General features: G+C 40.2%; 1 protein-coding gene across 2 annotated transcripts in view; it reads left to right on the top strand.

Moving 5' to 3' along the window:
• The window catches only part of adamts18 (ADAM metallopeptidase with thrombospondin type 1 motif, 18), a 127,884-nt gene that overhangs the window by 52,629 nt on the left and 62,289 nt on the right, over nt 1-12,966 (top strand). For both annotated transcript variants that reach the window (XM_038267332.1, XM_038267333.1), the window contains 2 exons: nt 1,192-1,287; nt 4,795-4,943. In XM_038267332.1, the coding sequence (XP_038123260.1) occupies nt 1,192-1,287; nt 4,795-4,943 (245 nt within the window). The remainder of the gene's footprint in view (nt 1-1,191; nt 1,288-4,794; nt 4,944-12,966) is intronic.

Below are 12,966 nucleotides of genomic sequence, written 5' to 3'. Positions count from 1 at the left end.
ATTGTTTCAGCAGTATGGACGCTTGATTCTACAGCTCAGAGCTACAGTATCCAGATCTCTGCATCTTTTGATCATATAAGGTCTTGTTATTACATCCATCACCTTTTTAGCCACACATCGCCGTAAAAATACAGAAATGTATGTGAGTACCTCTGGGAGCCACAAACATAATTCTCCACTGAAATCAAAACCCTGATGCCAACTTCAAGCTTAAAGCACAGCTGATTAAAGCAGCCCTCTATGAGCTGTAGGAAGAAAAGAAAATGTATAGAGCTGGATTAGTTCTGTTTTCATGGGGACCCGGTGTTGTGATTTTTCTATTCATGTGTCTCGTTGTTCGACACTGAGGTCCAACAGCTTCTGCTTTAATGAGAGAGAGGAACCTGTGATCCTTTGAGACCCTGTTAAAGTGCATTATTTCAGACGGTGCCCGCTCTCAAACAATCGTTGTTGGGTTGAAATAAGCCTTTGCTATATAGGTGCATCTCAAAGATGCTCATTCACATGTAAATTTAAAATACTTCCTGCATTCCTCTTGCTGGGTTGCCAGGAAATGTTCTTCACAAAACTGTACATCCAGGGATTAACTTACATGCAGCAGGTTAGTTGTTCACGTCTTAGCGCAGGTCGTCGCCTCCTTCTGCCTGCTTTAGACGTGTGTAATAGATGGTGGGTGGCAGAACACCCTCCATGCCTATTAACAGTGGATTTGGGGCACCCCTTTTCCTGTCCTTCAGTGCTTTCAGCACGTTGGCTTCGCTGTCACCCAGCCGCTTGATGTCAGTAAAGCCGGACTGCAGGAGGACAAAGAATCAAACAATCTGTCTATTTTGGTCCTTCTCTCCTCTCCAGACTGTTCCTGTCTTGCAGTCAGGCGAGCTGCCAGCATCTGTGGCCTGTCTTTCGACCCCGGCTCTTCCACTGTGCTCACTTGCTTACATTGTCTTTGTTTGTTGGGTCAGACGACACATGCAATTATGGTCCCTTTTCATTAGAAAGCTACATTGATTTGGTCTGACATCAAGGTCTTTGCTTATTGTGGGCGATGGGAGCTTGGGACTGGTTTGATGGGTTCCTTCTTCTTTCAGGGAAATAATGAGAATAAAGGGAAATTAAAGTGCACATTTCCGGACAGCTCCAACTCTTACTTTAGAAGAAGCATTTGATTTATGTCTGTTTCCTGTTTGACAGGACATCTGCAAGTCTCTGTGGTGTCACCGAGTGGGACATCAATGTGAGACCAAGTTCATGCCCGCTGCAGAGGGCACCACCTGTGGTCCAGACATGGTGAGAAAAGTCCCCTTATTTCTGTGAATGATTGTCAGGTCTAAGCACCTAAAACATCATACATACATACAGGGAAAGAAAGAAGGCACAGAGACAATTAATTTAGTTACTCGCGAGGAGAATAGGAAGGAGACTGCGGAGTTTACAATCTCCAACCCAGTCTGCAGTCTTCAGCTTTCTCCTCGTTATTTATTGAAGAAAAGGGGATGTCCCTAATTACACCAGCTGAGGTTTAACTAAAGGGAAAGGGAAACAAAAGGATCTTACTTTAAACCTCAGCACATATGTTCAAACAAAGCATGTGGTTGTTTTACAATTGAGTTGTTCCAAGAACACATGTTTAGAAGAAACATGTGATAGAGGCTGTTCAGGCCTCCTTCACAACCCGTCCGTTGCATGACCTTTATCTGGAACAATCTTAAGCAAGAGTTAATAAAAGATGAATCACACATTATACATCATAATAGTTCATTAGAACACAACCCATGAAACACAAACGGAGTATAAATAAAATATTTCTAACAATGATAATAAAAAAAAAACTCAGCTTTCACCCAGACACATTTAGAAATCAGTGATAGAAGTTGGAAATGTCTTCATTTTGTGGTGTTTGATTATAACCAGCTTTCAAACTGCTGAGAGAGAAAAGACAGGCTGTTAATAAAACTGCTTTTAACTCACAAAGGCTGCCTTAGCCCTGAAAGATCAGTCATGTTTTTTTGTTTTCATTTTTTTTTTTCTGTCAGACATTCAAACTTTCTAGAACCCCCCGATGGCAAAGGCAAAAAGGCTTTCTGTTTTTCAACAAAGCAGGGTTATTGAGCTGAAAAAAAAAAAGTTGTCTTGCTCCGCGCCATCGCTGCCGGGGTCGGATGCAGTAAGACAGTTATTTGAAATGTTTTGAAAGACCTTAAAGGTTTGAATAATAAGAAACGTTAAACAGAATAACACCAAAATGTTTCCAATGGTGTTCAGAAAAATCGGACTCCACCCCGACAATTATAAAATGTGGAACATCAGAGGAAGCTCTGTCATGATCTGGGAACTTTTTCCTTCAATGGAATAACTGATCTTCAAATATCACTTTTTTTTTCAAGAATAATAATACTCTTCTTTTGGGGATTCCTGCATATTTTCCTAATCTAAATCCTATTGGAATGGACGTTAGCTCCGGATTGAGAATACTAGAAGCAGTCACATAAAAGTTGTTTTTTTTCTTCGTTTTTTTGCCCTTTTTTGCTCTTCGGTCTAAAGTTTAGATCCAAGTCCAAAGTTTAATTTTATCCAATTAAATTATTATTTCTGATAAATAGCAGACCCATTTTTTTGGCCTCAGGTTTCAGTTTTTTATTAGTTTTTTTTTTGCACCTTAATGTTAATTTCTGATTTTTTTTAGAACTCTCAAGATTTGAATAAAGATAGTAAGTTGATATAATAGATCTGAAATAATGCTGAAATAGCAAAACATTTAAATACAGATCCATGTCTGCCTTTTATAAAACCCAGTTTAGCCAGTGAGTAAAGTACGACGGAGATTTAGGGCCAGGCTAGGGATTTTTTAAATTTTATTTTGAGAATAAAGTCGTAACATTATAAGAATAATGTTTCAATATTGTGAGAATAAAATCGTAATATTACGAGAAAAAAATTTCAATATTACCAGATTGAAGTCATCATACCACAACCCATTTCAGAAAGAAAGCTTGGAGCTCCGCCCAGTTTATGGCGGCCAACCAGCTCAACCAATCAGCAACCTGAGTCCACTTTGATGCTGGTTTGCTAAAAGATTTTCTTATTTGTCAAAGCGATGCCAAAGTATAACTTCACATGATGCTCCACATTCCTCATTTTAGGGAAGAAAGTGCTTCTTGTAGGAGTTGTCATAAGATACAACTTTCCGTAAAAGTTCAAAAAATATCCACTGGATTTGGTTTCCAAGATTTGAAGACGTTTCGCTTCCTCTCCAGGAAGCTTTTCTCAATTAAAATGTCTGGATCCGCATTGAGTTTGAGTCTTAAGACTCCATCACTGCGGATATTTTTTGAACTTTTACGGAATGACTATGACCTCGATCAGCGGTCACCAACCTTTTTACGGCTGAGGGCTACTTCATGGCTACCGAGTCATAGGAAGGGCTACCAATACTGACCTATGAACTGGAGGGATCAGTGTTCACCTACAGTAAATCTCATCCATAAAAACTCATTTTTATTTTAATTTTATTCTTTTATTCATTTCTAATTTTTTTTTTTATGTTGTCATTTTTAAACCACTGAAATATGATGAAATAGTTAACATGATGAAATAATGCATAAATGTTTAAAAGGAAGAGCAACAGAATAAAATTTTTTTTTAAATTAACCCGCTTAGTGAGTTGTTCTGTTTTCAAAAGACGAAGAGGGCCCCCCATGTGGTCCTTGAGGGCCCCTTGGTGCCCGCAGACACCGCGTTGGTGACCCCTGACCTGGATGACTGAGAATCTTCATCAGCAAAATACAACTTGTTTCTCATAATTTTAGGACATAATGTTATGACTTTATTGTCATAATTTTATTCTCGTAATTTTATGACCATTTTCGTTGCAACTTTTTTCTCGTAATGTTACGACTTTATTCTAGTTATTTAATGACTATTCTGTTTGCGACTTTATTCTCACAAGTTTACAACTTTATTCTCGAAACAGAAAAAAAAATTATCTCTAGCCTGGTCCTAACACTCCGTCGTGGTAAAGTGACAAGATGAAAAGTAAAATTGAACAGAAATGTGTTTCTTAATTCCCCTACAACCTTAAAATAAATAATTTCAGTGTGTTGCCCAATGAATGAACACTCAGTTATTTGTGTGTCTGTTCTATGAAGACATCAGCGATTTTAATGAAAAGCATCTAAAACGTGTTCAGCTCCGGAATGAAGAGGAGTTTAGAGACGATTTAGGTGCTCTGTGCATCTCATTATGGATAAACATGCAACATAAGTGTTCGGGTGCTTCCACCTTGTTTCCTGTAAGAAACAAGGAAGAGGCAGCATCAGGCTATGGGGTCGCTTTGCTCAGCATCTCTTCCACCTTGCAAGTAGAGTATCTGTGACTTTTTGTCCAGCGGAGGTTGTTGAAAGCAGACAGAAACACTGAGGTTTGCTGCTTTAATGTGAGAAAGTGTGTAAAAAGCTTTGGGAATGTGAAAAACCTTTTCACAGCTGCACATGTAAAAGCATTCAGGTTATTGTTATCGCCAAGCTAGACCCTATTTCATGTGTGGAAAGCTGATATTTTGACAGGTAGAAAGGTGGCGAAGTGTGAGAGCAGGTCTTGGCTTCGATCAGCTGGGGAGTCATGCACAATGGATGTGTGTTTTGCATGTTTTGGCAGTAGCTGTAAGGCCCGGGTGACCAGGTGTGGTTCTGGGCAGTCGTCCAATTCCTGAAATTCAGACGAGACACCCGAGCACTTTCACTAAGTTATTTCTGTCGTTTTTTTTTTTCTATTTCTTTGTTCTCTCTTTTGCTCCAGTGGTGTCGAAGGGGTCAGTGTGTGAAATACGGGGAGCATGGACCGAGGGCCGTCCACGGCCAGTGGTCGGCCTGGTCCCAGTGGTCTGACTGCTCCAGAACATGCGGAGGAGGGGTTATGTACAGGGAACGATCCTGCACCAACCCGAGGTACGTCTGCACACACATGCAGGCAGTCATGCTCGATTCCCAAGCAGTTAATCACATTCATTTCTATGCTTTGAACCAGATTGAGTTGCCAAACAGATGAGGAAATAATTAGTCCCATCGCTCAGCTGACAAGACTTGCACTTTTAGCAGAATGGTATTCTTGAAGCTCTTTTTATTCCTCACGCTTTCTTTTCTGAACACCTGAATGAGCTTTCAGCCAGGTAGCTGTCAGCATGGATATGTGCTCATATTCGCCCTCCCTCTAACCAACAAACACATGCAAACATACAGATACCGACTCTCATCTGTCAGGCTGACAGTCCAGACTGACACACTGTCTCTCAGTGAGGTTTAGACATAAAAACGTCTCCTAATAGCATGTTTCTGCTTTTCTAGGAAGCTGCCAAGTCTTTCAGTGAATGTCTACTAAAGCTGTTCACTCTTAAGTAGAAGTCCTGCTCTAAAGATGAAGATCCCAGAGCAGCGTATCTCCCTTTCAGCCAAGAGCTCCGTGCATGTTTTCTCCAGCACACAGGAGATTCTATATTAATGTCGTGTTGCACAGCAGACATGCTGCAACTTGTTTTTGGAGAAAAAGCATCAAGATTTATTGGATATTTCAGATGTTTGTTTTAGGGTCATGATTTTTGATAACTTCCTTCCTTTTTAAAATCCACAATAGTATAAAAACCTATCCGGTTGGGATGTTATCTTCCCATTAAATGGCCGTTATTAGTGGTTTTCTGTCCCATAGAATGGCTCCAGATTGCAAATTCTACCTATTAATAGGGGCAGTAGCTTGTTATCAACGAATGAATCCTAAACCTGAACCAATTTAATTTTTGCACTTGCAATTTATTAATGTATTTATGTGGTTCTTTATGTATTGCAAAAAAAAAAGTATGTATGTAGTTTTTTTTAAAAGACAGAATGAAGTCTGTATGGAGTTAAAAATGTGGAATTTGTTAAAAGTAAAGGTTAAAAACTAAAAGTAGGTAAACTGTAAATTAAAATGACGGTTATAGAGTTATAGCAGCTGTTATCACCTATAAGCTGCATTTTATCAGCTATAAGAAACCTACCAGAAGGTAGAGGAGCTGCAGTCTGAAGCCATTCTATGGGACTAATAACCACTAATAAAGGCCATTTAATGCTTGATCACATCCGAAAGGGGTGAAAAACCTTTTATGATGTAATTCACATTTTCATCATGATGTAGGTGTCACAATTTTACTAAAGTAAAATGCTGAAGACCAAAAAGGGAGACCAGGAGAAAAGGTTGAACAGGTTTTATTGAAGAGCAGAGAGAAGTGTTGCTCTGAACACTGCTCAACCGGAACTGAAAAGTGAGGGGAAGACACAGCGATTAGTTCAGGCTCAGTGGGAAATTTGATTCGTGAACTTGGAGAAGAGGATCTGGTTGCTGACTCACGTTTCTAGAAAAGTTGTTGAATCTTTGACTCCAGTCTGTATGCTGTAGTTCCCGTGTTTGTCTGATTCGGTGGAGGGCGGAACAGGGTTTACCCAGAATGCGGTTGTTTGTAGGTGAACGGAGAAGCTGACTGCCACTCAGATTTCCTGCGGTACTTGAACGGGTCGTAGTGGAGATGAATCCCTTTCTCAGTGTGAAGCTCAAACGATCTCTTGGAGAAAGTGGATCCAAACCTCCTGTAACCCCAGCTTGAAGCTTGAAGCTCTGTTGATCCTTCCAGGGAGAGAAGGTCCGGAAAATCCAGTTTGCAGGATGACTTCCTGCTGAGAGGCAAAGACAAAAACAATGTTAAAACTCAGGTAGACAAGAACTGAGCTTGACTCAGCAAAACTCAGCTTAGCTAGAGTACCCAAAACTGGCAAACACTCTGGCGTCGAGGTAGTGGCAGTTAGCAGCTTAAGAGCACTCCGTTAACGAGGAAGCCATCAGCAGGTGTGTGAGGAGGCGGACCAGAACCAGGCGCCTCCTGGTGGAGGAAGGGAGACAAACACAGACACACAGACAGGAGTCCTGACAGTAGGAAGGGTTGGGCATCTTTGGATTCCAGTGATTCCGATTCCTTGTTTGGATTCTGGTTCCTATTGATTCTCAATTCTGGATCTTTTGACAAAGTTTAGAAATTTCGAATGAGCTTAGTAAACCTCAAGTGGTCTGAACTTCTTAATGAAATGATCCTTTAAGCATCTAATTTTGTGTGAATTTTACCACAAATTGATTTTGGCTAAACATGATGTGGTTTTATTTTATTTTTTTTTAAAGGTCATCAACTTATTAATTCTCAGCTCTAGAGAAGTTTTTTTTAAGTTACATTGAGGGCAAAAAGGACTCTTTGCATTGTAAAGATTTACTGTTCCAGGGCCAAAAAGCTCATCAAACTCACCTTGATAAACTTCCTCTGCGTTTTTACCAACTGGAAACTTTTATCTCATTTGGATATTTTCCTTTTCAGTGATAATTTAACAGGATAACCTGACCCTCTTGGACTCCTCTAAAATGGTTTAGGAGCAAAAATAACTGCTGCAGGTTTCCAAAAAGTCCATTAGGACATATATATATATTTTATTTCCCAATTCTGATAAAGTGCATTAAAGATAACAGAAAAGCCCATACCTTTCTAAGCATTAGGTTTATATTGCTTGGAAAGGCATGGGCTTTCCTCTTATCTTCCTCTCCAGTCCCCTTTCTTTTCTTCATTCACTTTATCAGTGCACTCTTTACCACTGGGGCAGACAGACTGATGGGGCTGCCCTGTCCGATTCAGTCGACTCGTCTCCTAATCCCTGCAAAGGATCAAAGACGCTTTCTGAGGCTGTCTGCTTCTCATATGATACACATTATACAGCGTGACTGGCAGACCGAAAAAGGGCCACAAAGCCTTCTAAACCGCGTTAGCTGTCAAGTTCATTTATCATTCCTGCGGCGTTAAACGGATCTCTGCAGGAGAGGCCGCTGTCTGCAGCTGCTAAACTGTGAGTTTTGGGATCAGCGAGACAAGAGGGTGGACGGAAGATGGTGAGGAATAAATATGAAATCCTATGGGGCCAAGTCATGATATCATTGTTAGCTCATGTTACGTTTAAGGCCATTTTACACCAAGATAAAGCAGTCACATAAAGACATAAGACTCATCATTAGGTAATTGGTAACCTGACTCCGCCAGATGGATTTGCTCCGCATATCCATCTGGAAACCTTCCGTTGAAGTAATTTTGGGAAGGGGCGAAAATACTGGTTAGCTGATTGGCCTATGTTGGTGATAGACGGGCCAAATAAACCAATCAGATCAACGAAGCATATGACGTACTAACAGAGTGACGGCGAAAACACAACCACAAGCCAGGCTACTCTTGCCGAAACCAGTCGGGAAAAGAGCAAAAACATCTTTTCCTCTGAGAAAAGCCTCCAGAGCAGTGTTTTGCTCTTCTTTTAGTGAAGAAATACTCTGTAATTCTGATAGAATTTGCTTGATAGCCATGCTAACGCTAGTTTCATCGGCTGAAGCCGCCATGTTCTTTAGACTGAACTGTTGCGCTTCTCGTTGCGTCACACCTCAACCCGCCTCAAAGCCAACGCTGATTGGACGTTCGTTTGGTGAACGGCTCCAAATTTTCTTTAACGGAGAGTCTCCAGACTGATTAGCGAGTGAAATCTTGAAAGCTCGGGAGATCAGGATGGTCTCACGAGGCTAGGTAATTGTTCCTTCTGTCAGAAATGTTCTTATACTGGTGTCCGGGGTCATTTTTAATCATTAGAAGAAGCAAATGATTAAACTGCACCAAAAAAAAAGCAATGAACCTTTAATTCATTAGTAATCAGCAAAAATTAGGTGTCATCAGAGGAAAAGGTAAAAGACTTCCTACCCTTGAAAGTAAATCTTATCCCTTCTAGATTTAGCTTCTGTGAGATGCTTCTTGTATCATCTACCCATCTCTGTCATCAGTCTGGAGAAGTTTGATCCCATTTCCTCAGCTTTGAGATATTTGATGAATTTCTCAGAGGGAGCTAAAAACGATAAAGAAATGGGCTTCATCTCCATTCCAGGATATTTTCGCTCATGCCAGTCAGTCCTTGGGTCAACCTCATGTTCTGGGATGGGGGTCTGCTCCAGCTTTAATCATTTTAGATGGTGTCACTTTGTCCTGAAAAGCAGAATCTATGATGCCATCATCCTCAAAAACCATGGGAGCTCTAGTTCTATGCCTCTTCACTGTGAGGTCCAGCAGTGATGTATTTCATTTATGTCAAACTGCTCCTCTGTTCTGCTTTCCAGATAACGTAACTATAGGCGAATCTGTCAAAGTAACATTATTGAATCAATCCTGGTATTTGTCCAGGTTTCCTCTGGTTTGACTGGCCTTTATTTTTTTTTGTCCCAAAGCCTTTTCCACACATTTTTTACAAAACTTCAACTGGTGCTGTTTGGACAGGCCAGCATTGAGATGTAAACAGTGTCAAAAACATCCTATAGGTCCCACAGAAGCATTCAAGGAACTGAAAGGTTCTATAAAAGAAGCCCACAAAAACACTTTATTGTTACCTGATATAAAGCGATATATGCCAAGCATCCATCCTTAGTATTTTTCAATGTGAAAATAATTTTTGGACCTGGTTTTATTATTAGACATAAACTTTGCAGTATGCAATCACTATATTACTCACTCACCAATCACTTTGCCAGCTTTGGGTAGCCTCGTTTGACCATCCTGATCTCGCGAGCTTTCAAGGTTTCACTCGCTAATCAGTCTGGAAACTCTCCGTCAAAGAAAATTTGGAGCCGTTCACCAAACGAACGTCCAATCAGCGTTGGCTTTGAGGCGGGTTGAGGTGTGACGCAACGAGAAGCGCAACAGTTCAGTCTAAAGAACATAGCGGCTTCAGCCGATGAAACTAGCATTAGCGTGGCTATCGAGCAAGTTTTATTGGAATTACAGAGTATTTCTTTACTGAAAGAAGAGCAAAACACGGCTCTGGAGGCTTTTCTCAGAGGAAAATATGTTTTTGTTCTTTTCCCGACTGGTTTCGGCAAGAGTTTGATCTTTCAATTGGCTCCTCTTCGTCGTTGCTCTGTTAGCACGTCATATGCTTCATTGATCCGATTGGTTTATTTGGCCCGTCTATCACCAACATAGGCCAATCAGCTAACCAGTATTTTCGCCCCTTCCCAAAATTACTTCAACGGAAGGTTTCCAGATGGATATGCGGAGTCAGGTTAAGCTTTGGAAGCTTCCGCGAACATTTCAGTGAACACCAAAGTGTTCATACAGTATTGTTTTTAGAGCATTACTTCTATCTTATTCCATTTGGCATCCCATATTTTTGTGCGTTGTTACATTTGATTTTGGACTTTTTCTCTTTTTTCCAGACCTACACTCAGCATTCGTAACTTGCTTTGCTCCAATACTTCCTTGTTATTCATTGCAGACTTGCAACAGACTACAACTGATTCAGTTTTGTTTTAGGGCTGATTGAAGAAATAAAACCTATGAAGCCAACAGGGCACCATCATAATCAGAAACCCTTTTTAGCAAAGTGAGATTCTGGCATTGAGAGTTGTGAAGTCATACTACATGATTGGGCCCCTTGCAGTTTGTTTGTAGTGTAAACTTTTTTTCCCATTTTTTAAAATCTCCTGCAGCTTTAGAGTAGATTCAGTACGCTGGATTGGTTGACTTTCTTTTGACCCCTTTCCAGAATAACCCACCATCCCTCTGATGACCTCAGACAGATCTTTTGATGGCATTATCTCTCTCTCACTTTTACAGTCCGGAGTGCCACACTAGATATCTTAGATGTTTTTTTTTTTGCAGTGCAAGCCTTCTTAAAATGCTGAGTAAAGATGTCTAAATTCATCAAAAGATAAATAGAGCTAAATAAAAGCGAACCCTGAAGGATCAACCTGTTAGATCTTTGTTAAACTTGAAACTGGGCCTGAGATTCTCCATCCAACCGAGCAATGGCCCAAAACCTACAAATACAATTAAAATTGATTGGTTTGATCCAATCAGATCATTCAGAAAAACTCAGAAAAAACTATTTGAACATTTCTCTATCATTAAACCCAGACCTAACTGAATGAATTGAATGTCAATATGTGGATTTGCAAAGCTTTAAATACTTTAATAGCAATTAAAGTCGCACTAAATGCACATGCACACAGTATTATTTTTAAATCATAATTTGTGAAATAATTAATCGGTCAAATCGGCCGCTAGTTTAGTTCTTCTAACTGTCCTTCACAATGATGGGAGTAACGGTGTTGAAAGTAACGGCGTTATTAACGCCGCTAACCTTTTTTAGCAACGAGTAATCAAAATGATTACTCTTACTGTAACTATAACGCAGTTACAATTGCCGTCCCCCCGTTACTGCACGTTACTCAGGTCGCACAATTAACCTTCTTTCATGATAGGACTCGTGCGCGTGTCATGAGAGAGGGGAGGATGGAGAGTGAGGAGGACTCCAGCAGCAAAACAGCGTTTTCCAGATGGAAATACCGGTGTTACGTCGAGCTGCGTTTCCCCATCAGATACGGTTTCCCCTGCATCTCCGCACAGCGCGGCGGCACGATTCACCGCGCAAGCGTCAGGAAACGCATGCTAGCTAAAGGCGCATAACGGCCGCCCTGTGCTCGCGCCACAGGGGAACTACGGAGAGCGTGAACGATCATTAGTCTATACGGAGAAAGGGAGAAATATGGATGGATGGATGGATGGATGGATGGATGGATGGATGGATGGATGGATGGATGGAGCTACATGTTGCAGTATCTATAACAACCCAAACACAGGATTTCAGAATTAGACATCCCCAGTTATTAATTTCATACACTCGCAAAAGTAACGCAATAGTTACTTTTACTACTAACTAGTTACTTTTATTGTGGAGTAACTCAGTTACTAACTCTCTAACTCAGTTACTTTTTGGGAGAAGTAACTATCACTAGTTACTTTTTCAAAGTAACATGCCCAACACTGGTCCTTCAACAATACAGGCTGCTTTGGGTTGTTCTGTTTCAGTAAATCTCTATCAAAGTGTTCAGCTACATGTGACAAATTGTTGAAAGGTGTGCTTGTATTTCTTCTTTTCTGAGGCACCATACTTCACTTTCTTCTACTCCATTTCCCCAAAGACAACCTCTCAGGTCAAAGACTGTCAATTTATCTCCTATGAACAAGCCTGGGAGATTAGCTGGTTCATTACTTTGACCCTGTTTTGTTGGCAGCCTAATATGTCAACACCTTTTTTTAAAGGGGCACATGAAGATTCTTAATTGGAGCCTGCTTTACCGGAGCTCCCCGAGAGTCTTTTAAATGGAATATGGATCTATTTGATGTGTTCAAGGAATGGTGGAAAATCCTGCGAGAGACAGGGAGGGAGCAGGTGAGTCACAAAGGGTCGAAGAGCAGACATGGTGACCCCCGACCTACAGGGGTTTCCGCTCCTGTTGCCAGGTAGATTTACCAGGCTACTGGGACATCTAAAGAACCTTCAGGGTCATGAAGTTTTTCACACACTGCAAAAAATGGAAATCTAAATAAGTCATTTTTGCCCAAATTAAGTGCATTTTTTCTTGAATTAAGGAGGTAAGTGAGACACTTTGCCAATGGAACAAGTCAATTTACACTTAAAATAAGAAAAAAACAATTGCTTTGTCTTATTTCAAGTGTATATTATCTAATTATCTTATTTTAGGAGTAAAAATACTAATTCCATTGGCAGATCATCTTATTTGCCTGCTCAAATTAAGGGTTAATACACTGAATTTAAGACCTTTTTTTACTTATTTCTAGATGTTTTTTGCAGTGCAAAAACTGATCAAATCTGCTTCACTGCAAAAACGATCTAGAAATAAGTAAACATTTCTTAAATTTAGTGTATTCACCCTTAATTTGAGTAGGTAAATGAGATAGTTTGCCAATGGAATGAGTATTTTTACTCTTAAAATAAGATAATTAGATAATATGCACTTGAAATAAGACAATGCAATTGTGTTTTCTTATTTTAAGTGTAAATTGTCTTATTCCATTGGCAT

The sequence above is a fragment of the Cyprinodon tularosa genome, unplaced genomic scaffold, assembly GCF_016077235.1.
Source record: "Cyprinodon tularosa strain WSP-4 unplaced genomic scaffold, ASM1607723v1 ctg67, whole genome shotgun sequence".
NCBI lineage: Eukaryota > Metazoa > Chordata > Actinopteri > Cyprinodontiformes > Cyprinodontidae > Cyprinodon > Cyprinodon tularosa.
The sequence above is the reverse complement of the archived record's forward strand: the minus strand, read 5'-3'. Positions and strand labels throughout refer to the sequence as shown.